This window comes from Corythoichthys intestinalis, chromosome 19 (assembly GCF_030265065.1).
Source record: "Corythoichthys intestinalis isolate RoL2023-P3 chromosome 19, ASM3026506v1, whole genome shotgun sequence".
Lineage (NCBI taxonomy): Eukaryota > Metazoa > Chordata > Actinopteri > Syngnathiformes > Syngnathidae > Corythoichthys > Corythoichthys intestinalis.
The window spans coordinates 20246847-20272466 of NC_080413.1; the positions used below are offsets into that span (position 1 = coordinate 20246847).

General features: G+C 39.5%; 1 protein-coding gene across 3 annotated transcripts in view; it reads right to left on the reverse strand.

The window, feature by feature from the left end:
* LOC130907228 (glutamate receptor ionotropic, kainate 2) overlaps positions 1 to 25620 on the reverse strand; it is a 334891-nt gene that overhangs the window by 29427 nt on the left and 279844 nt on the right. For all 3 annotated transcript variants that reach the window (XM_057822068.1, XM_057822067.1, XM_057822066.1), the window contains 3 exons: positions 8681 to 8799; positions 7772 to 7989; positions 7113 to 7338 (listed from right to left, as the gene is read on the reverse strand). In XM_057822068.1, the coding sequence (XP_057678051.1) occupies positions 7113 to 7338; positions 7772 to 7989; positions 8681 to 8799 (563 nt within the window). The remainder of the gene's footprint in view (positions 1 to 7112; positions 7339 to 7771; positions 7990 to 8680; positions 8800 to 25620) is intronic.

Below are 25620 nucleotides of genomic sequence, written 5' to 3' on the forward strand. Positions count from 1 at the left end.
TCTTTCTGATGGCCGCTGATATGAAGCCTTTAGTTCTCTACTTATGAGTAAATAAGGCATTATATCAGCATAGGTCAACCCGTAAGTAATGCTTTTAGCTAGCTGCAACCCTTTCTTTTTCCACATTTGACTACAATTAGAGAATAAGACAATAATGTTCAATTAATGCAACAATTTGGAAAAATATATGGTCTGAACGGGGAAAAAAAGCCTATTTAATTTACGTAATTTTCGTACTATAAGCCGCCATCCACCCAATTTGACACGAAAACGGCATTAGGTCATAGATAAGTCGCACTGGACTATAAGCTGCAGCTGTCATCACTTTATTATGGGATATTTACACCAAAAGATATCAACTGGTAACACTTTCTTTGACAGCGGAATCCTAAGACTGTCATAAGACCAAATGAACCACCATGACTTCATTGCTTCAAGAAGCTTCATTTGGCCATCACTGTTCTCTTGTGGGAGACAGTCAACCTCTGCTGGCACCTGCTGTTAAAACTTTTGTCGTCCAACATGCCTCCTAGCATACATTGCAGCGCCACAGATGTAAATGACAAATCAAAATTCATGTTCTGTGCTAATTATTTCTTCAGTTACTGTTCTAGTTGTTTCATTAATTGCTACTTATGCTATTTGGTAACACTTTATTTGACAGTGGCGCCATAAGACTAACATTAGACCATCATAATTATGACATGACACTGCCATGAGCATTAATGAATGCTTATGACAGATGTCATTTTGTGTCATCCGGCAAATTATCTATTTTGAAAGGATGTAAAAGATCCGAGCTACACATAAATGGAGTTAGTGACATAATTTGCCGGATGACTGTAAATGATATCTTTCATAAGCATTCATTAATGCCTATGACAGTGTCATGTCTAGGGATGGGAATTGAGAACCGGTTCTCTATAGAACCGGTTCCGCGTGTATCAATTCCATGGATCGTTTGGCAGATTATTTAACGATTCTCTTATAGATTCCTAACAGTACAATCAATGTCACTGAATTAGCGCATGATACACACCGACATGCAAGCAAGTATCTCAACATGAATGCTCACAGTTTAACCACTCAAAGATACTAGGAGATGTCGCATCCGAGTGTTAAAGTAGTGGTATTCACAGGCCAAGTCATTATTCATGAGACTACTTAAAGAAATGGTGATTTTTCCCAAAAATTCTATTAAGGGGTCTATTATATTCTTGTACAATACTCTATAAGAAAAATATAGGATATATGCATCTAGAGTAATCCTAAACGATTTTATTAGCAATTTTAATACTCCTGTTAGAAAGATTTCATGGGTATGCGTTCGTTCCAATAGCAGGCAGTCAGTTTCCTGTTACTTGTCCTACGTCATGCGCGCAGCGTATTCTGGGACCGAGAATAGACGTAAGGTGCGCATTTCCAGCAGACGGCCACCTGTTAGTGGCATTATTAATTTTTGTGCGTCCATGAACGAATGTAAGTATTGCCTCTTCTTGCCATAAAGTTCTGATGATAAATTAGAACCATTATCAGCGTGACCATTTCGTGTTTTTACTGTCGGCTGGTCACTCCGCTCGTCCTCGCTGCGTGGAGGAGAGCGTTGTTTACATTACATTCGCGTTGCACATTTGTGTTAAGAGGGAATGTGTTAGTTTAGCCACCGGGGTGGTGGTCCCCCTTTTTAAAAAGGGGGACCGGAGGGTGTGTTCCAATTATAGAGGGATCACACTCCTCAGCCTCCCCGGTAAAGTTTATTCAGGGGTGCTGGAGAGGAGGGTCCGTCGGGAAGTCGAATCTCGGATTCAGGAGGAGCAGTGTGGTTTTCGTCCCGGCCGTGGAACAGTGGACCAGCTTTACACCCTCGGCAGGGTCCGCGAGGGTGCATGGGAGTTCACCCAACCAGTCTACATGTGTTTTGTGGATTTGGAGAAGGCGTTCGACCGTGTGCCTCGGGGAGTCCTGTGGAGGGTGCTCCGGGAGTACGGGGTACCGAGCCCCTTGATAAGGGCTGTTCGGTCCCTGTACGACTGGTGTCAGAGTCTGGTCCGCATTGCCGACAGGAAGTCGAATTCGTTCCCAGTGAAGATTGGACTCCGCCAAGGCTGCCCTTTGTCACCAATTCTGTTCATAATTGTTATGGACAGAATTTCTAGGCGCAGCCGAAGCGTTGAGGGTGTCCGGTTTGGTGGCCTCAGCATTGCATCTCTGCTTTTTGCAGATGATGTGGTGCTGTTGGCTTCATCAAGCCGTGACCTCCAACTCTCACTGGGGCGGTTCGCAGCCGAGTGTGAAGCGGTTGGGATGAAGATCAGCACCTCCAAATCCGAGACCATGGTCCTCAGCCGGAAAAGGGTGGCATGCCCTCTCTGGGTCGGGGATGAGATCCTGCCCCAAGTGGAGGAGTTCAAGTATCTTGGGGTCTTGTTCACGAGTGAGGGTAGGAGGGAGTGGGAGATTGACAGGCGGATCGGTGCAGCGTCTGCAGTGATGCGGACTCTGCACCGGTCAGTTGTGGTGAAGAAAGAGATGAGCCAAAAAGAAGCTCTCGATTTACCTGTCGATTTATGTTCCTACCCTCACCTATGGTCATGAGCTGTGGGTCGTGACCGAATGAACAAGATCCCGGATACAAGCGGCCGAAATGAGTTTCCTCCGCTGGGTGTCCGGGCTCTCCCTTAGAGATAGGGTGAGAAGCTCGGTCATCCGGGAGGGGCATGGTGTCGAGCCGCTACTCCTCCGCGTTGAGAGGAGCCGGCTGAGGTGGCTCGGGCATCTGGTTCGGATGCCTCCTGGACGCCTCCCTGGAGAGGTGTTCCGGGCATGTCCCACCGGCGGGAGACTCCGGGGTCGACCCAGGACACGCTGGAGAGACTATGTCGCTCGGCTGGCCTGGGAACGCCTTGGAATCCCGCCGGAGGAGCTGGCTGAAGTGGCTGGGGAGAGGGAAGTCTGGTCTTCCCTGCTAAAGCTGCTGCCCCCGCGACCCGACCCCGGACTAAGCGTGCACGCAGCGTGCGTCCGGCTTGTGCGCGCGCACTCGCCCCCCCCCCCCCCCCTTGTGTTCATTACACTGCGAGTCATGTATGTGTGTTATTAACTGCTTTACAGTCAATTTGCATTGTTTATTGCATCAGCACTAATTTTCTTTCCTTTCAGAACCACACACACTAGTATATCCACACAATCCAGTCTTTCACACACATACAAATACATCAACATCTTTCCACGCATGCTCCCACCTGCTCATTGAGTGATTCTCATATCAAGGGCCAGTGCCTGTATATAGTTGTGCATTTTGCCAAGTTGTATTAAAAGTGCCAAAGACCAACTCCACTCTCCGCTCCTTGTGTTCTAACCGACACCCCAAGGCGAATGAACCATAAAACATATTGAACCCAGAACATATAGTCCATTAGTCCAAATTAGAATCGATAAAGAATCGAATCGTTAAGCAGTATCGATCATGGAATCGTAATTGTAAAAATCTTATCAATTCCCAACCCTAGTCATATCATAATTATGACAGCCTCATGGCAGTCTTATGACACCACTGTCAAATAAAGTGCTACCTATTAACCCAAATAAATCAACAAATAAGCTGTAGTGGACTATAAGCCGCAGCATTCAAAATGAGGGGAAAAAGTAGCGGCTTATAGCCCGAAAATAACGGTAAACAGTACATGCCAAAATTCCAATCACCAAGCTCAAGATGTGTTGTGAAGCAACTTTCTGATGGACAGACAGTTATTGACTCAAGCCATATCGACAGTATAAAATGTCACCTGGTGACAGTATCGGTCTACAAACAAGTTCTTGATCCCTCTCAATTTTCTCTATAATATCTGTTATGGGTGCCAAAGGTTTTACTATGAAGTGCTTAACATTTCTTTAGACTTTTATGAGACTTCAAATGTTAAAGGGGACAGTTCGACACTTAAAAACACATATATACTTCATAATCTTTTCCAACAGTGGTGTCTTCTGGCAACTTGGCAATCCAACAGCATCACAGTACGGAATCTCGATTTACTGGTTGATCTTTGTGCGGTCATGAGCTGTGGGTCGTGACCAAAAACAGGATTGCACAAAGTTCTCACAAGTTTGAGAGTCGAGCTTCTTTCGAGGGCAAAAAGTTTAAACATAATCAATATCAGTGCCTGCAGTGTGATTTTTTTCAAATGCATTCAATCAAGAATCTATGGCACATATCGTATTTTTTAGACTATGAGTCACATTATTTTCCACATTATTTGGCTGGTCCTGGAACTTATATTCAGGGTCGATTACAGGTAGTCTCCGGGTTACGAACGAGGTCCGTTCCTAAGCTGGCAATTTAAGAATGGGAACCTGTCACGATATGATACGATTTGCAGTACAAAGCTCACGATAACGATCTGACGATATGGCGATACAACGATTATCGATACATTGGTCAGGAAATCATTCTAGGATATTCTACAAACAACTAATAAACAGAAAAACAAGCTTCTGCTGTGAGTTGGAATGAGTTTATCACGAGTAGACGTCCAATCCTTTTGAAGCGGGAGGATGGCAGCTAAAATGACTAAAATATGACAAAGACAAATAAGTATTTTAAGTATTTTCGTCCAAAAGACTAAGAATAAAATGAAAATTAAAAAGGACTGCCAAAAACAACACTGCTCCATGTAGTCTGAAAGATACAGTAATTTCCCAACATTTGAATTGTTCCAGCTAAGTTTAAAGGGAACCTGGGACTTCAAGACTTGTAGGCTCTAATAAGCCACAATCGTTCTCTTTTACTAAATAATATGCTATTAGAAACACATAAAATATTGCCATTGATTTAAAAATCTATAATATTTAGTACATGTTTTGACCTACGGCGGGCGCCATGTTTTATGCATGCAATGGTGTTCTGCAATTCCTTTCACGCAGTGAGACGTTCAACACATGCGCACATTGGTTAAAAGCGGCGAGTACTTACTATTTGTTTTTATTGAGTCTTTTATAACCTTTTTATTGCCTCAAAATACTTTTTACATGTGTTACCTTCTCAACCTTTTAAGCATTGTTTTCTTGTGGTAGCTTTAAAGCAGATTGTTGAACTGTTGACCACATTAGTTACGTAGCGTATTTAAACCACCCTTATTTAATATTACTACGTTTAAGTATTTTCTTAAGGTATCTTTAGTATGATATGTCTTTAAACCACCTTTATTTAATATTACTACTTTTAAGTATTTTCTTTAGTATGATATGTCTGTATGCATCTAAACAAAACAAGCTAAAAACGCACGGTAGTACTTTGTGTCAAATTTGCCGATTGTAGACGTTTCGCCGGTGTAGCACATTTTGGCAGAACACGTTTTTTTTTTTCCTACTCTCATCTTGTCTCATCCCGTCTTTCCTGTTCATTTTGCTTTTGCTGCTCGTTTTGTGAAATATCGACAGTGGTGTCATGCTCATTAATGTTCCTCTCGGGTTTGAAGTAAAGGGTTGAACAGATGACATCTTTATGTCGCTAGAGCCATACTCTCGAAGCCCGGCAGCGTAACCCAGTTATGTCACCTGTGACGTCAACAACATTGGCGAGCTACTAGTTAAACTAATTTTACAAATTGTATAAAAACTAAAACATCAAGAGGGGTTTTAATATCAAAATATTTTAACTCAGAATAACGTTGATCTTTTAAGAACCACAAGTCTTTCTATCCATGGATCCCTTTGTGAGGGTCAAGTATGATGTAGGCCTGTCGCGATAACAAATTTTAGTGTGCGATAATTTATCTCATAAATTATTGCGATATGCGATATTATTGCGCCCCCCCCCCCAATTTTTCTTTTTAAACCAATTTACAATAACACAGTGAGAATACAGTATATATTAATAGATAAAGTACACCCATTTAAACGCGATAAGAAATCACAACTAAAAACTATAGACCATGCCTCTTGAGTAAAAGACAACAATATTAATACCGCACAGAAACACAGAATAAATAAAATGTGTTTTTCAAGAAAAAAAAAATACAATTGCAGTTAATAACTTAAACATTTAGGCATATGAAAACTTTTCCCCTCAAAGCTTCTGCAATGGTGTTCCATAGGGATGCAACGATACAGTTAAGTCAAGGTTCGATACGATTTTCGATATGGGGGACACGATTTTCGATCGGATTCAATACATTAAATGCTCTGGAAAAAAAAAAAAAAAAAAAAAATATATATATATATATATATATATATATATATATATATATATATATATATTTTTGCGAACAAGCAAAAATTAAATTGCCATCATATAACCATGCATTTTAGTGCATAATAACTATGTGTTTACCTATTACTGATCTGAAGAAATTTAGTATAAAAGTGCTGAGAACAATCTTTACTGTTTGTAAAGTGAGGCGGGGCATACTGTTGATTGCTACAGCTCTCTTAGCAGCTAGGTTTACTACATGAGCAAGACATCCTACTTGTGGTCCGAATCCATCTGTGTCACGTACTGAATTCATCGATGTAGTATATGGACTACATGTCCCATAATCACTCTGGGCTCACGTAGCCAATGGCATGGGACGTAGCACATCTTGTTTGCTATTTCATGATATTTAGTGTGCGCGCGCATTAAAAAAGTTAGCAAACGCCACAAAAGTCACTTCTGCTCATTACTGCACAACACCAGCATATGACAATCGACTATCATAAACAGGACGAGTTTGAAGCACAGCGCTCTTAATTTGCCACCCAAATATCCGGTGTTGTGCCGAAAAATAGCCGCCCCGCGTGAAATGTCATCCCTGACGGGAGCGCCCACACGTCAACAACACCGGCACGCCGGAGATGATCCGCAGTCAATCCGGAGCACTGAAGCGGCCGGTATACGTTGAACAATAAGGATATAATGGGAAAGATTGGCTCCGGTGCTATTTTTTGCCGGACCTGGAGCGAAGATGCATTTTGCGCAGTTGGTAACAAGGAATCCGAACTTTTAACAGCATGTCTGCCGCACATGCACGCGAGGCGATAAATCGCAGCGGAAAAATTACCGCCTTCATTTTTATTTGCGATAAATGGAATTATTGCATATTGCGACAGGCTTTGTATAATGTCAAACTCCTTACCCATTGGCGTTCCCACTCCATAGGCCTTTGAGTCAATGAGGCCTCCGATCTGCGTGAGGTTGCAGTTGCGCTGAGTGACGAACTCAATGGTAGTGGACTCCATAAGGAAGGCGTACTCCGACGTGAGGGCCCGCTGGATGCCCTCCTCCACATTTTTCACCATCACTGATTGCCTCCTGCTGTTCATAAACTCCCACATCTTGTCATAGGTGGAAATCTTTGTCTTCTACATGTCAAAGATTGAGAGGCAAATTAGAAAATCAAAGAAAGCACCTGGATTATAATTACAGATAATAACATAATAATAGCCTGCTGCCATGTCAAGGCATGCATGAAAGTGAAGATCAATGACAGAACGCCTATTCTCAAAAGTGTTGTGTATGATATAAGAAAAGGATACTGACATGCAACCGAATTTTCTTTTCATGATAACAAACATTTAGTATGATGCTTTTTCTAACAGATTGTTCTAAAAATTCTGAGGGTCCTGTGTTCCCAGATGATTTCCTCCAGAATTCAAGTTGCAGAAGGTCTCATTGTTGGCATGACTGTGGGGGTTTGATTATAAACGTAACATTTGATGGATAGCCTACAATAATTCCCTCAGAACAGCTAGAAATAAAAGAGCAAATTGAAACCAGAGAGCATTTTCTTTCTACCTTGAAAAAGGTCATAGTGGCTCCATCCTCTACCACGCCATAGAGGATCTTAGTTTGCTTCGCGAGGTCATCGGCAGAGTCAATTGGCGACTCCATCCTCTCTACAGTGAGGAAGGCGGCCAGGTTGGCCGTGTAGGAGGATATGATGATAAGGGTGAAGAACCACCAGATGCCTCCCACTATTCGCGTCGACAAGGCCTTGGGCATGAGCTCTGAGCCTGAGGTGAGGGAGGCGGCATGAGTTAAGCTTGGAAATATATTCATCCCTGCAGCCACTCATCTCGCATTCACTCGTCGAGCTCTATTTGCACCACGTAACAACACACAACAAGATAACGCCGCTTGCTCCAAAAACAGTCAAACAGTCAAGAACTCTCTTGAGGTTTTTTCCCCCCGTCTTTCTATTCAGCCGAAGCGGATGCGCCGCTCGCTTCAAGATGAAATCACTTGAAAAAAAGCTCTCAGAAAAGATAATTGTTGGATTTCAAACGCGCTTATCCCCACCAACCCCCACCCCCTAGTCGCTGACACAAGTGAGCGCTTTGAATAATGCAGGGGGGAAAAAAATAGAACATGTCCCGCAGACAGGTTGTTTTCACGCATCGAATGTATTCAGCAGTGATGATTAAGCAGAGTGTGGAGAAGTGATGGCCTGTTTGGGCCAGAGAGTCATGTACCCAAGGTAACCTCACATCCTGACTCCACACCCCACTCGTCTCCAGGCGCTGATGGGCCAAGCGCAGACAGAGAGAGGACAATGGCTATCACGGAATTAACGCCCCGATGCATTGGGAGCTTTTTCTTCGGAGAATGCCAGATGTCTTTCTCTGTCGCTGCCGGCTCGGATAGAAAAAAAGCCCAACCCTGAGAGACAGTGGGATATAGAGAGCTACAGGCTGAGGTAACTACCTTGCTGCATGAGAGCCCCAACTCCAAACCAGAAACTATTGAGCAGTGTAAAATTGTTTTCCACTACATCCGAGTCTGGGTTGCAAGGGTGCGGGTTGTACCACTCGTAGGGGCTAAACCTGTAGAGGAGAAAGGACAAAAAAGAAGCATGTCAGAAATATAAATGCAGTACATATTTTTTTAAAATAGCACAACAGGTTCACTGCTATACTCACACAAAAAACACATTACGAGTTTGGGAACTAAATCATAATAATAGAAGGATAAAGTCTTTCTTTTACGAGGAAAAAGTCTGAATTTTATGAGGATTAAGTCATAATGTTTTATGAGAAAAAGTCCAATGTTTATGAGAATAAAGTCAAAAGTTTACGAGAACAGTGTGACTTTATGAGGAGAAAAAATAGTAGTGATGTTACAAGCACATAAAGAAAACATGTCAGATAAACATAGTTAAGAATATAGTAAAGGGACATTTAAATTTTCAAGAAAGCTTTGAATACATAGAAGATGCTGGATCTAGACGCGATAGTTTTATGTGGTAGTTTTTGCGTTAACAATACAAATCTAATCTCACGGTAATACAGCCTTTTTTCTTGTAAAAAAATACAACTTTATTCTCGCCACATTATGAGTTATCTATTAAACCTGACCTTGATTCTTGGAAAACAATTTTTTTTTTTTTTTCTGTATTCTCATAAATTTGTTACATAGACTTCAGACTGATATTGACGGGTCAGATTCCACCTTCACTGCACCATGCCTTCATGTAGGAGGCCATCCCAGAATCCGCTTTAGTTATTCGCAGTTGGTCGCAAGGACACATGTAGTAATCCAATGCCGGATTCATGTTGAAAAAGTACGAAAGCTGTACCACATACAAACAGGAAAGATTGTCTCAGGAGTGATTTCTTCAAGGATTTAAGGTAATTATTATATTTTTCACAAGAGTTTTCAACGTAAAAAGCTCTTTGTTGTAAGTCTGCCACCATATTGTCGAACAGTCTAGCATCGTACTTCGACATATTGACTAGGGCTGTCAAAATTATCGAGCTAACGGGCGGTAATAAATTTTTTAAATGAATCACGTTAAAATATTTGACGCATTTAACGCACATGCCCCGCTCAAACAGATTAAAATGACAGCACAGAGTCATGTCCACTTGTTGTGTTTTTTGGTGTTTTGTCGCCCTCTGCTGGCGTTTGTGTGCGACGGATTTTATGGGTTTCAGCACCATGAGCATTGTGTAATTATTGACATCAACAATGGCGAGGTACTAGTTTATTTTTTGTTTGAAAATTTCACTAATTTTATTAAAACGAAAACATTAAGAGGGGTTTTAACATAAAATTTCTATACCTTGTAATAACCTTTATCTTTTAAGAACTACAAGTCTCTCTATCCATGGATCGCTTTAACAGAATGTTAATAATGTTAATGCCATCTTGTTGATTTATTGTTATAATAAACAAATACAGTACTTATGTACACTATGTTGAATGTATATATCCATCTTGTGTTTTATCTTTCCATTCCAACAATAATTTACAGAAAAATATGGCATATTTTATAGATGGTTTGAATGGCGATTAATTACGATTAATTGATTTTTAAGCTGTGATTAACACGTTTAAAAATTTTAATCATTTGACAGCCCTAATATTTATATAAAATAAATGCTAACTGCACGTTTTTTTTTTTTTTTTTTTTTTTTGCTTTTCACCAAGAATCGAGACTGTTTTACGTTCATATCTATAAAGAATTCAGGGATTTAAGCATTTATTCACAAGAATTATCACCGGAAAAGCTCTGTTTACATATGGCGGCCACCACATCGACTAACAGACTAGCATTGTACTTCCACATATTTACGTAAAATAAATGCTTACTGCACCTTTTTTTTTTTTTTTTGCTTTTAACCAAGAATCCAGACTGGTTTACGTCCATATCTATTAAGAATTCAGGGATTTAAGCATTTATTCACAAGAATTATTGCCGGAAAAGCTCTGTTTACATAAGGCGGCCGTCACATTGACTGACAGACAAGCATCGTACTTCGACATATTTACGTAAAATAAATTCTAACTGCACATTTTTTTTTTTTTTTTGCTTTTGACCAAGACTCGAGACTGTATTACGTCCCAATCTATAAAGAATTCAGGGATTTAAGCATTTATTCACAAGAATTTTCACTGAAAAAGTTCTATTTACATTTGGCGGCCACCACATTGACTGACAGACTAGCATCGTGCTTCGAAATATTTACGTAAAATAAATGCTAACTGCACGTTTTTTTTTTTTTTTTTTTTTTTTTTTGCTTTTAACTAAGAATCAAGACTGTTTTACATCCAGATCTATAAGAATTCAGGGATTTAAACATTTATTCACAAGAATTTTCAACGAAAATAGCTCTTCGTCTATGATTCCACTCGGTCAGCTTTTACGGCTACGCCAACAATACAGGCCCACTATTAATCGGCACTGCGCCCCGTCAATATCATTAGTAAGTCTATGACTTGTTAGTTGGTTTTCATTTAAAAAGTCTGAATTTTAGACATACCATTATGATGTTCTCAAAGTTGTTATTTGCAAATGAAAATTAAGACTTTATTTCCCTGCTCAATCTAAATATGTTGCAGATTCACTTTTGGAACATTTTGTAGCATCAATACTTTATAACTTAACATTGAGAGTGCGTGTGTGTGTATTTGTAGCGGTGTGGCCTTGGGGTCAGAATTTGTGCCGAGACCAAATCATTCAGGCTTTCACCGAGATCAACTTATTGGCATTCTCAAATGCCTTCACTTTATTGTGAGCACGGATCAATAATGTGGAATAACACTGTCACTGGTGATAATGTCCTAGTGTGTGATGATCTCAGGAGCTCATTTGGATTCCCTGACTCAGGAGCTGTTGTCTTCTGTGCTGCAAGTCCACTAGCTATTACTCACACACACCTACACACACACACACAAACTTTTAGCTCAACCTTCCAGAGCTGCTTTGGCTGAGTGTCAGTGTCTTCAGGTCAGTCGTAGACATTTCTTATTAATTAGCTTCACTAAAAGTGGCATAGCATTAGCGTGAGGTGAATGGGTTAGTGTTAATCATCAAGGAGCTGATAGAGTTTGTGCTGAAGTGCTTGATACATGGCTTAAGCAAGGTTGAGAGGCCCTTCAGGTGTTTGGTAAAAACTCAACAAATCCCACTGAGGAAATTCTTCTTACTGAGATAAACTTTTGAAAAAAATAAAAATTATATTGAGAAAGATTCGATTGCCAGAAACCTCAGAGTTCTAAAATGCCTTTTTAGCTAATATGCCCACTGGTGCCGAGAGGTCGCGATTTCACTTATCTTATACCAGTATTGTGTTTAAGCCCTGTTATTTTGAATTAAAATTAAGTTTTTGAATTAAAACCGAAAAATGCGCTTTTAGTCACGATTCAGACAAAAAATTTCACCAATCTTAATTTTCGGTGCATCACTACTTTGAGTCCGTATCATGTGAGCGTGCTGCTTAAGAACTGGTGAAGTAGGGAAAGGAGTAGACAGGAAATTGCTTAACGTATTTTCATGACCATACAGCGCACCTATAAGTTAACAAAAAATTGACGGTGCGCCTATTGTGGGGACTGAGTACCAAAATGTGTCTGTCTGTCTGACTGAGCAATTGTTGAAAAGGCGGACGGAAGTGAGGGCTGCGTGAGAACCTTAAAGGGAGAAGGTTGCGTGTGATAGGGGGCGTGCCACCAGTAGCTGTAACGTTCGAGTTTGTGCGTTAGGCTAAACCATAAACTCCACCATCAGTTGACATGACAGTTCCCACAGACATTGCGCCACGCCTTCCCGTAGGGGGGCGACCCAGGCAAACGTTGAGTTGGCTTTCATTGTGATAAACTCAAACACACGTTGAGTTTTAACGCTGGATTTAGGTGGAAATAGGACGAAGGTTTTACTGCATACAAGCAGGCAGGAGTGTCTCAAGAGTGATTTGGTCGAGGATTCAAGGTAATTATCATACTAAATAGCACCATGCATGCACTTTGAAACGTTGTGAAAAAAAAAAAAAAAAATCAATGGATAACATTAGTGTAACTTTGGCTTGAAATATTTATGTAAAATGAATGATAACTACCCGTTTTTTGCTTTAAACCAAAAATGTAGACGGTTTTATGTTAATATCTATAGAAATTGTGCGATTTAAGCATTTTTTTACAAGAATTTTCAACTTAAAAAGCTCTTTGTTTTTGCGACGGCCGCCATGTGGGTAGAAATTAGACAATACCGTAACTTTTGCTTGAAATATTTACATAAAATGAACGATAACTGACCGATTTTTTGCTTTTAACTATGAATCTAGACTGTTTTACGTTCATATCTATAGAAATTCTGCGATTTAAGCATTTGTTTTCAAGAGTTTTCATCTTATAAAGCCCATTGTTTCGTGACGGCCGTCATTTTGGATTTTGTATCTCTACACAATAGTGGAATTCAACCTAAATAGATTGTGATTGTATATAGAAGAATGCAAATCTGCTTTTAGTAAAATTAAGATGATTCTGCATGCTTTCTTCAATTATTAAGTTTCTGATGTGAAAATTGAGTGACTTATTAGCTGTTGAAAAAAAAAATATATATACATATAAGTTGGTATTTTGGGCAAAAACCTATATGATATGCTAACTATTGCTATTGATCCTGAAAATATAGGCGATTATCTCTGCATTTGGTGAGTTTTGTGCATCTAGCATAAAATTTGAGAATTTTATTTTGTCATACTTGTAGGTTGCTGCTCATGGAGACTCATATATGCCTAAGGGAGGTGCCTGTTTTGGTTTTAGGTCGCTAGCGGCTTTTTTGAAAATAGGCCTCCTGCGGGTCGGCCCCAGTCCCGTCAACTGATCGAGAAGTCTATCGCTAAACGACATTGGCTTGGCAAAGGACCCTCAAAAATGGCATCTACTGCGAAGAGACGCTAACGAAGCCCAGCTCAAACTCAAGGCAATCAATGTAGATTGACTAAGATTGATGTGAGTACTTTGTTAAATTCTTTAAGAAAGTACAATTGAACTCAGTTTTGCTCCCGTTGCCTTTGGGGAAAAAAAAACGCTAGCGCGCATGCTAGTATGCATGCTAGCGCCTAAGCTAGCGTTTGTTTTTCATGCGCCAAATCATGCGGTGCACCTTGTGTGTGTGTTAAATAGAACAATATTACCCGAAAATGAGCCTGCGCCTTTTAAAATGGTGCGCCTTATGGTCGTGAAAATACGGTAGTCTAATCTTCCGATCTTTTGTATCATTATTGTTGACATTTGTCGTGTTGCATCATAGGAGCGTGTGGCAAAACCATCGTATTTTACATTGAGTTCGATTGTTATTCACTTTTGGAGGAAAATTTAAGGAAGCAGATGGTTCATTCTTCCTATGTGCCCAATTGAGATACTTGAGATAGTTGTAATATCATCTTGGTCGGTGGTGGTATCCACAGAACTTTATCAAATGTAGTCTAGTGCAGTGTTTTTCAACCGGTGTGCCGCGGCACACTAGTGTGCCGTGAGAGATCGTCAGGGGTGCCGCGAGAAATTATCTAATGTCGCATATATATATATATATATATATATACATACATATATATATACACACACACATACACATACAGTATATATATTGTAATATCCGTAACTGTTCGGGCCCTTGAAGGGGCTATCAGACTGCAGAGTGGTGACGTAGCAGGAAGCAAGCAAGGAGGGAGGGAGAACAGCGTGAGAGCAAGTTAGCAGTCGCATGTTGCGGATGCCGCTGTTATTTTGTTTATTATTTTCCATTGTTGCCACAATAAAGTGGGAAAGTCATCACAGACTCCTCTCCTTTGTATATCCCCATTCGGGGCTATTACAATATTTTTTTACGTCGTCGGGCGGAGTTGCAGTAGGAAGGAAGGAAGGAGTAGGTAGAAAGTTCTCGGTCGTGCGCAGATGAGCGAAGTTTGCTCGTGTCGCTTTCAAAAACTGCTCGGATTTCTAGCCATCAACGACCTTGCTGTCCGCAACAATGTGGACCCCAACATGTCTACTGCCCATTATTTGGTTAGACTTGTCATGTGTCGATATACTCGAAAGTGTCCTTTCTATTTTATCAATATGTGACGACCGTCAGTCCTCCCCCTGTGTTATATTACAACACATTGTTGATAAGAGCAAGGTGGCTACTGGCTAAAAATCCGAGCAGTTTTTGAATGCGACATGAGCAGCACAGCGCCATGGTGCCAAGCAAGTTCAAACGTCATCTCCAGTCAAAACGAAAGACCCGTCGCTTCAAAACAAGTCGATGGACTATTTTGTTCGCCTTCGTGGAAACACGGATAAACAGGCAACTTTTTTTGTAATATAAAAACTACGAAGGAAAATGAGAAAGTCCTCAAAGCCAGTTACCTTGTTGCTTAATCCAAAAAGTCTGACACCGTGACAGAGACAGTAATACTACCTGCCTATGAAGCCAATGTCTGCGAGATGCTCGCCCCTGATGTGGTTAAAGACATTGCTCAAGTCCCCCTGTCTGATAATTCTGAGCTTTTTCAAGCCTAACTGCTACAAAAAAATAAAAAAATAAAAACAAAGACTGAGAGCTGTTGAAGAATAAGGATATCGACTTTGTGTTCATCTAAACAAGCTTAGATTTCACACTGAGTAAGTATACATAATGAGAAATTATTTTATAATTGAATATACTGTACAGTAAATAATTTTGGAACATTTTTGGTTTGTGGTGTGCCGCGAGATTTTTTCCAATGTAAAAACGCGCCGTGAGTCAAAAAAGGTTGAAAAACACTGGTCTAGTGCACCCCACGCAGGTTTAACGAACAACTTCATCTATAATTTAACAAGTATTATAAGTATTATGAAGTGGTTTGAGCAAGATTAAATGTGTGGGAAAACACTATCGGCCTATTAGCATAATGGAATGCTACTCTGTAAGAACACTGGCCGCGCTGAAGAAAATTTGGTTTCCTGCTGATCCTGACACGGTTTGTGAAATTCTATTGACTTTTTCTGTTATTTAGGGAAGATTAAAAACAAAAACATACTAATGTGCGTAGTATACAATCCACTTTTAGCACGATCACAGCTTTGTGATCTGCAGGAGACATTTGCCCAACTTCACTTGAAAGAAAAATTCCTAGGGCTTTCTTTTATTTCTATTTTGTCACCAATACATCTTTTAGGCTTCTTTATAAACATCCTCCAGTCTTCACTCTTGGAGATTCCGCCTGCTGAATTTCATCAAGTCTCCATTGCCTGCCATTATGTTTGTGATTTCTTACCATCCAACAGCACCAGAAATATGTCAACATACTGTAGATCCTACTTTTGAAAGGTAGGTCTTTGCCACTATGCGGTTGCATCTAGAGGCAATTTAAAACCTTTTCACTCCCACCGCTTTACTGCTATTACTGACTGTCTTGACTGTCTCTATCCAGTGCGGCCATATATCGTTGCACTGTTCAATGTTAAACTCTTGTATTGGGGCCAACGATATTGAAAAAGCTAGTTGACACCCACTTCCTCCAACTACAGGAATGAAGTGGAACAATGTCACTTGGCAAACCGATCAGATGAACACGTTTAGGACGGTTCCGCCTTGGCAAGATTGCTCTTCAGTTTCACAATTTCCTTCATGTTCCCCTTGAAAACCATCTTTTCAGAAATGGCCACCGCTCCACGCCGTAATTCTTCTTGTCAACGCCATCAACAGCTGCTGATTTGCTTGAATGTCAATGAGCTCTGTCTCCTTGGAGGCGCAGTTAGGTTATACTGCAAAATGGCCTTGTGGCTTTATAGTGAATGTATGCTTCGTGTATAAGCGAATGTTTGTCCTGTGCTAAAGAAGCTAATTTTTAATGCAACATTCATTCTTTAGGGGTTGGTTTCCTGTGTTTACTATACATATCTGTGCATAGATGTTATTATAATATAAATCTGCAGCCCAAGGCTCTCTGTAGGTGAACAACTGAATGCGAACAGCTGCGCTAAGAGCTGTATAAAAGGTGTGGGTGTAAATCTGTGCAACACACGCTTGATTGGATTGGGTTTGTCCTGCTCGCGCAGCATCTATATGTGAATTCTGCAAGTGTAGGGCTCCTCTGTATGACCTTTGCCTGAAGCCAGTCTATATTCCTGCAGGCTGTGTTCGGCACGCCATGCGCTAGGAAGAAGCGCATGAGGAACACGCGGACATTAGGTCACCTCCACGCACCGAGCACATGTCAAATTGCGCACGGAATGCTAAAAGGATTCTCTCACCCGCCTCCTCTGTTCTGCTTCCACAATAACACAACAGCACTCCTTTTAACTGTCCCCTGGATTCAATTACTCCGCCTGGCTTTATAGATCTGTTGACTCGCTCTCAGGCCAAGTGAGGACTTAATGTTCAGGGTGTTAAATCGCCACTCAGTTGACTTCAAAGCCGCACTAGTTGCAACTAAGGATGCCATTTAAATCATCCACTCTCCTGGGCGGGATGACATCTTCTACCTTGAAAGCGACTTGTGATGTGAGAAAATATCATTTGTTGCTGTTAATAAAGAGAGAAATACATTCAAGCACAGACAGCTCTGGAAGGATCCGCTGGGAGAAGAGTGTTTGTCTCCCGCTTCAGATGGGATAACGCATTCAGGCAAGGAAAGAAAAAAAATATATGTGTGTTTGTGTGTGTGGGAAGTGCTTCAAAGATGTGAATCCCCAGCAGGAGACTGAAGTGTTTTGTGTTTTATTGTGCAAGACCACAATTTCATGAACTCCAAACGGTTTATTTGCAAAGAAAGGAGGAGGACTAGGGTCGCACAGAAAAGGCAATGTTGCCAGAATAAAGTCATAATACTACAAGAAAAAAGTTAGAAGGTTATTTGAATGAAATCTGAATATTATGTGAAGCTAGCTGTAAGGTCAATTAAGTTATAATACCACTACAAAAAAGTCAGAAGGTTATTGAAATGAAATCGGACTATTGCGTGAAGCTAGCAGTAAGCTTATCAGAGTAAAGTTAAGGTTAAAGTAAAGAGCATGTCTAATAAGCCACAGCAAAACTTATTTTTGGCGAACTGGCCTACCAGTGTGCTGTTTGCACAAAAGGCAGAACTGCAGAGGAAAGTTTAAGTTATTGATGCATTGTTATCCGTGCCAATACAGCACTAAAATGGCATAGTCGGTATCGGGGAATACGATGAAATGACATGCCAATGCGGCGCAATATGTATTCTTCAATATCTAGCTTCTAAATACCTGGTTGCCCTACCTAAGATGGCCGCTAGTTACGCAAGCCATTGTAAAAAAAAAGGAGCAGTTGTTGCCCTTCGCAAGACTGTGATAGATGTCCAATCCTGTGGCGTGCAATCATCAGTCTGCTGCAGGGGTGAAAGTGGGCCAGAACGGTCAGGAACGCAGTTCCTGTATAAGATTCAGGGCCAGAACGCAGTTCCGGTATAAGATTCAGTGCCGGAACGCTGTTTAGGTATAAAATTCAGGGCTGGAATGCTGTTCCAGTACACGGGGCTTTGATTCCGAAAATATGACAGCAACAGTCAAAATGCTATGTAAAAAAAAAATAATAATAATAATGCTAAGGTGCCACACATGCATTTAATCTCCAAGAAGAAAACAATCTACCAACAACAGATTTACATAAGTGTTAACAACAAGCATAATGAAGTGCTTGTGTAGCGTAATCCGTTTCCACCGATATTTATTATTTATTTTATTCCATGGACGGCATGGAGGTTTCCGCAGCTGATGCAGTTATCAGAGTCTGACGATGATGAGTCACGTCAATGTGCGAATGCACGCAGCAAAACAAAACGCCTGAACTCATTTATCCGTTCAATTTGGTGACATACTGACATGTGATCAGCAGAGATAGTTAGCTCTTATTGGTTCAAATGTGCATGTTTTCTGGAACAGCAAAAAAAATTGATGCGACAAAAAAAAGGGCAAAACATAAAATGGATCAAAGCTTTAAGAGCAACGAAAGAGTAGAGGAGGCTTATTTATCATATTTAGTTTTATTTGCTCTGATGGGGAGGTTCAGAACATCTAAGCTGTCAATGTGCACTTTGGACTTATATTTGTTCATTATGTTAGGCTACTTTTTCATTTCGTTATGGTTTGAAAAAGTCATTGTTTGCGCGATCTTCAAAATATATTCCATTTCACTCTGCATGGTATAAGTCATTTGTACTTAGTTTTCTGAATGTATGTTACTTATGTCTTATTATTAAAAAAGAAAAGAAAATGTTTACATTAACTTCAATTTTAATGTACAACTTATCTTAAGTAGTTAAAATTGAGATTTGGCATTTAGTAAGTGCAGAAATGAGGGAAAATAAAAATTAAAAGATGGAGGTTGGAGTTACTGTTGTTTTTGTTAACTTTTATTTTGTAAATCATTGAAAAAATACAATTTTGAATGAAAAATAAATATATACAATTTCTGGCTCCGTGGCGACCTTCATTTTGGGGAGTTCCGGCAAGAAATTCTAGCCACTTTCACCCCTGGTCTGCTGTCAATTTAAATGATTTTATCATTAGTAGACATACAATCCATTTGAAGTGGGAGGGTGACAGGGGATGAACGGAAAGGCAGATAATGAGTTAAGTGTCTGACGCATGATAGCAATTACTTTACAGCCAAGCGAGTATGCAGTATTTTAGTTAAAAAAAAAAAAAAATATATATATATAATATTATATATTTATAATATTAAAAACAAAAAAAACAAAAAAAACCATAGTATCGGTACAGTATCGGCATTAGCAGATAACACATAGCCAGATGTTAGAATCAGTATCGGGAGCCAAAAAATGGTATTGGTTTAATACTAGTTAAAATATTCCAAAACATGAACTTATAAGGCCATTTGAAGAAAATTGAAGTAAGATATACACCAGGGGTGCCCATCTATCTTGTTTTCCATGTCTCCCTCCTCCAACACATCTGAATCAAATAATCAGGATCGTGATCCGGCTCCTGAAGAGCTTGCTGATGAGCTAATCATTTGATTCAGGTGTGTTAAAGGAGGAAGACATGTAAATGCTCTCGAGGACCGGACTTGGGCCCCCTTGATATACACAAATACAGGTAGTCACCAGGTTACTACGAGTTCGGTTCCTACGCTGGCGAACTAACCCGAATTTCCGCATAAGTCAGAATTAACCCTCTAAGTACAGTGATCCCTAGCTACTTCACGCTTCAAACATCACGCCCTCAGTCCAGTTAAAAATAAAAAAATGCATGATTTTATAGAACTGTCCCATCCGATCAAAGACAGCCTCTCACTCTCCCTCCTGAAGCATTTATTTCTCACCAGGCAGCTTCAGATTGTTAAACAATGAGTGACAAGGGAGCTGCTTTGAAGTGGCCAGACAACTGCCGCCTCATTTAACTTTCTAAACATTGGCTGTAGACGCTATGGCAACTCATTGTGTTGTGTCGTGTGTTGTTCTAAGTAGCATGAGTTGATTTAAGAGGACTCACTCAATGAAGAATTTAATAAAGAATTATAGTTTGGGGAAAAAAAGGGAAAAATCACGCGTTATATATACCTCTTTCCAATGCTAAATCTGAATAAATACATTGAACACACCAAAATAAATAAATAAACGTAAATAAGCTACACTTCTACTTCGCAGATTTTGATTACCGCAGGGTGGGGGTGGGGGCTGTCCCCATTAACCGTGAAAAACGAGGAATCACTGTACTCCTAAATAGCCCCTAAATCCCAAAATTACTATCCAAAACATGTATTTTACGTCAATGTATTGTCCTCGCCGAGATGTTTGAGCTAAGTCCTAGCTAGAAAACGAGCTAAACTGTAATCTTTCCCCTCTGTCGCCTGCTTGGCTGTACTTCTTTGTGTGTGCGCCTGCGCTCTTGTTCGCGTTTACATGCGTAATATCTGCTCTGAGCTTCCTGCGCCAAAATAAAAACATGCATCACAAAACAAAAGTCAGCATCATAATCAAATACGCATTTCACCAAAGGACAGAACAGTCATATTAATAAAAAACAAACAAAAACAAAAAAACCTGTAAAAAATAAGATACTGTGAGGTACGATAAGGTAGTGTTTTCGCAACTCAAAAAGACTGGAGACAAAATGGCGGACAAGTCGAAATCACATAAGTTGGGTATGTTGTAACCCAGGTACTACCTGTATAAAGTATTTGTAAGACTGGAGAAGTCCTGAATTTACCATGATAAACAAAATTTATACAGGCATAAAGTTATCAGCATAGTACTAATATTTTTGAGAGTAAAAAGTAAATTCTTAATATTACAAAAAAAGCCATAAAGTGACCCGTGTAAAGTTACAATGTAACAAAGAAAAAAGTTCCGTTGTTGCGGTTATAAAATTATACTTGAAAAGAGGTTATCAATTTGGAAGAGTAGCAAGAAGACTAAATATAATGGGGAGGACTGAGGAAAAATGTGTAATGTTGGAAGAGAACAATCTTAATGCACAAAATACGACATAATTTGAGGACCATTACATTATAATGTTAAAAGGAAACGTTTATAAAATAAGAGGATAAAGTTTAAGGAGTGATACTGCGTGATAAAAAAAAGAGAAAAAGCCGTAAACTACATAATCAAAAGTCCTTATCCGTATAGGAATAAATTTATGCGCCTAACGTTATATGCTTTTTAAACATTTTTTAAAAGAATAATGGGGGGGCTGTGGGTGGGGGGACTGTCATTACTTCTTTTTTCCCCTCATAATTCAGACTTTTTTTCCTCTCTCAGCACATTCTCCCAAAAGCATACTCTTATTATTGTTTTGTATTTTTTCCTGTGAATCCCAATACTCCTTCCTGGCAAAGGATTAAAGAAAAGTATGTTTTTGGAAGGGTGCTGGGATACAACTAGATGACTTTACCTTGCATTTGTTAAGCATTTTTTAAACACCAAATAGTGTACAAACAAGGCCTTGATTTAATATTTTTCACTGTGGTTTCCAATTAAAATCACGATGCATACACAATTAGATCAAAGCACCCGGGCAATTTCATGAGCTGAATATCAATATAATGGCATGTTCATCACTTACCCAACCGTGGTAACTAAATACTTTGCATATTCTGAACTAACTTAGGTGACAGTTGCTGCTTTTCCTCTCGTGTGATCATTTTGCCGGTAACATTTTACAAAACGTGTGCTAAACCCCGACGTCAGTCTCGTCGGGGTTTAACGCGCATTCTTTTAAAAATGCATGCGTTTTGAAGGAGGTTTCGTGATTGTTTTGGTTGTGTATTTTTTTTTCTGCATGGATAACTTTGCTTTTGAACAATTTCAGCAATTTATTGTGCGCCTTTCCAAGTGCTGATGAAGTACTTTGACTTCTTTTTACCCATTTACTGCAATGAAATCAGTCATCAGTTATTTGCCTTGATTTTTACCTTCAAAAGCGTCCCTGACCCTCCATTAAAATTGTGCTTACACCGAGAGTTCTGCCGTCTGCCGCCTTGTGTTTTTGGCATTATATATTTATTTGTTTGTGTGTTAGCAAGATTACACAAAAAACACATAAATAATTTCTACAGAAATTGTGGAGTGGGGCGGAATCAGATAAGGCAGAACCACCCATCAAGTAGTTTCATCCCTAAAGTGCTCCTTACCTTAGGAAATTGCGTTGAACCTAATTTTATTCAAATTACGATTTATGGAATTAACAAATAATAATGAGGACAATATTATCAAGTGTTTTAGAAAATTGTGGAAGTGCCAAACATTACAATGGTTGTGGTCAGTGATGCGACAGTGACCACATGAAGTGATATTTTTATTTATTTATTATTATTATTATTATTATTTTTTAGGTTTGGCATTCATAAATTTTCCGATCTGTAGAGTATTATCTTCTTTTTTTTTTTTAACTTAAATTGTTCTCGATTTAAAGTTCTTGTGTTACGGTCCGTGCAATAACAACGCCATCTAGTGGCAACCTGATGTCAAGGGGTCTTTGAAGTGAGTTGAGTAGTTTCATTAGTCATTTTAATTTTGTGAATTGTAATTTTATTAACAATTAGTTCACTGATAAATTTATTCATTTATAAAAAATACAATTCATATCAATTAAAAAATCATATAATAATGAATATTTTGTAAGTTAAATTTTGTTATACTGAATTGCCCAAAAAATAGTCACTTGCTCTATAAAAGGTTAAATACAAATAATATCATTCAAGGAAGAATAAAAAGGGGTAAAACCGACATTTGCGGAGTACAGTGACACAGCTACTTACAAAATGTCCCTACAAATGTAATTTTCAGGTTACGACATACCTCAACAAGAAAATATTGCCTCTTGTTAAGAAAGAAATTTCAGGTTACGAGAGGCAAAAATACTATACAGTACTGTAAAACAGTGGTCCCTAACCACCGGCCCGCCAACCGGTACCGGTCTGGAGCGCATTATCTACCGGGCCGCAGAGAAATAAATAATTTATGGCTGCAATCTGGCCTGTGGCTCTTGACACATCAATATCCCTGTCTACTAATCAAAGTAAAGATTTGTATAGGTCGCCATCTAGTGGTTGGCTGCAGCCCAGCGCCAGCCAATGTAAACAGTAACTTTAGCTGCTGTTGACTGTGTGCTGTGGGCGGCGAAGTCGTTGGACATCTTTTTTATGGGGAAAAGGCCACCTGCTTAGCCAAAAGAGGAGCCTACAACCAGTGTTGTTACTCTTACTTTAAAAAAGTAATTAATTAAAGTTATAAATTACTTCTCCCAAAAAGTAATTGAGTTAGTAACTCAGTTACGTGACTGTAAGAGTAATTAGTTATTTGGCAAAGTAACTGGTGTTACTTTTCATGTTTTTTTCATTCCAAAAAAAAACAAAAAACAAAAAACAACGTAGGTCACACTATGTGAAATTCAAAGGGTTTTTGGCACACCTAGCCCAATTCTTTACTCTAATTTCAACTAGACACAGGGGTATTGCGGATATTGCGAAAACTAGATAGTAATCTTTGCAATGTTCAGAAGTCATTTAATGTTGTGAATCAACCGTTAAAGTTGTTAAAATTTCTCCCATCATTGCATTAGTTCCCTTCTGTCAACTTTCGACATGTGAAAGTTTTAAAACTGTTTCATCATTTAAAGACAGATTCAAGTCAAGATTTTACCGGTTTAGGAGTATTTCAGATAAAAAGTTACTTAGGTTCACTAGGAAGGTTCTCTACAACAGCCTTCCTGTGAAGTCTACTGCTTTAAGATGGTGGCTGTTTACTAACGCCGGCGATTCTATCATTTCGTATCTAGTTCTCTATACATATGATATCTATCGGAGCATCATGTGGGCTAGTTTGTAAGCTATCGGCTAAAGTCAGTTATGATTGGAGCCACCTAGCATCGCGTTTCCAACGGCGTCACAACTCCCTTTTTCTTCCCCAATCCCACTCTGCTTCCTCCGTGAGTCTGTGTCTCTCACTTTTCTACACACGTAACGCACGCCTTCACATCCTCAGTAACGGTAACGGCGTTGCAAAGATGAGAAAATTAGATAACTCACTAAAGAAAAAAATAACGCCGTTATATTCTAACGCCGTTATTAACAACACTGCCTACAACAGAGTCCATTCTGCATAATATGTGGCCAAAAGCTAGCAAACAAGGCAGCAAAAGTGAATGCACTGAGAACATCATACCTCATGGTGAACCGTATTGCTAAAGCTAAGAAACCTTTCACAATTGGAGAAGAACTCATTATGCTTGCGAACACGGATATTTGCCGACAAGTTTTAGGAGAGGCCGCTGTTTAAAAAAAGCTTGTTTCAGTGTATGGCGAGTGACATTTTCCCTGCACTTAATATTGGTTTTCAGCCTCGACGTGTTATTTTATATTTACTGTTATTTTCTGCTACACATTGCCGGTCTGTGAAAAATAAGCCCAGTTTACACCGGTCCGTGGTGCAAAAAAGGTTGGGGACCACTGTTGTCAAAAAATATATTCTTCCTGATTTTATATGCCGTGCCATAAGATCTCTCTGCTCTATTGGTCACAATCTTATCTTATATGTTGATAACGTTTCAATTTGGGTGTCACAGTATGATGACGTGCACAGGCGCGACGGTGTTGTTGTTATAGCCAGTCGACGTCTTTGCCAAAACAGCATAAGTCAAATTTTTTTAAGCCCTTACACGGTTCACTAAATTAGTTGAATATTACAGCACAGGTCTCCTCGCATTTTTTTGTTTTACGAGAGTGAGATAGGCGATAGGCACCATCGATCTCATGAAAGAGGTCATTACCCTATTCGAAACAATATTTCTTTTTTCTTTTGCATTATGTTCTATTATCTACTTCATTACAGGTATTAACAGTTAGGTATATGGAGTGATTCAAATGTGTTTGGCTGTTGTTTTATTCCGATTTTACCCGGATTATAAAACTTAATGTTGCGTTTTAGTAGTGCTTGGAATGGATTAGGGCATTTACATGGAAAGCGCGTCTCTACTTACGGAATTTTCAGGAGACTACTTCCACAACCATGTCATAAGTAGAGGTACCACCAGAGGTGGGTAGTACAGTGTATCACAAAAGTGAGTACACCCCTCGCATTTCTGCAGATATTTAAGTATATCTTTTCATGGGACAACACTGACAAAATGACACTATGACACAATGAAAAGTAGTCTCTGTGCCGTTTATTTAATAGAGTTGATTTCTCAAAATATAGCCATTAATCTAAACCCCTTGCAACAAAAGTGTGTACACCCCTTTGAACTACGTACATCCCAAAATGTCCAAATTGAGTTATGCTTGTCATTTTCCCTCCAAAATGTCATGTGACTCATTACAGGAGTGCTATCAGTATTGCTGTAGAGATTGAAGAGGTGAGGGTCAGCCTGTTAGTGCTCAGACCATATGCTGCACTCTACATCAAATTGGT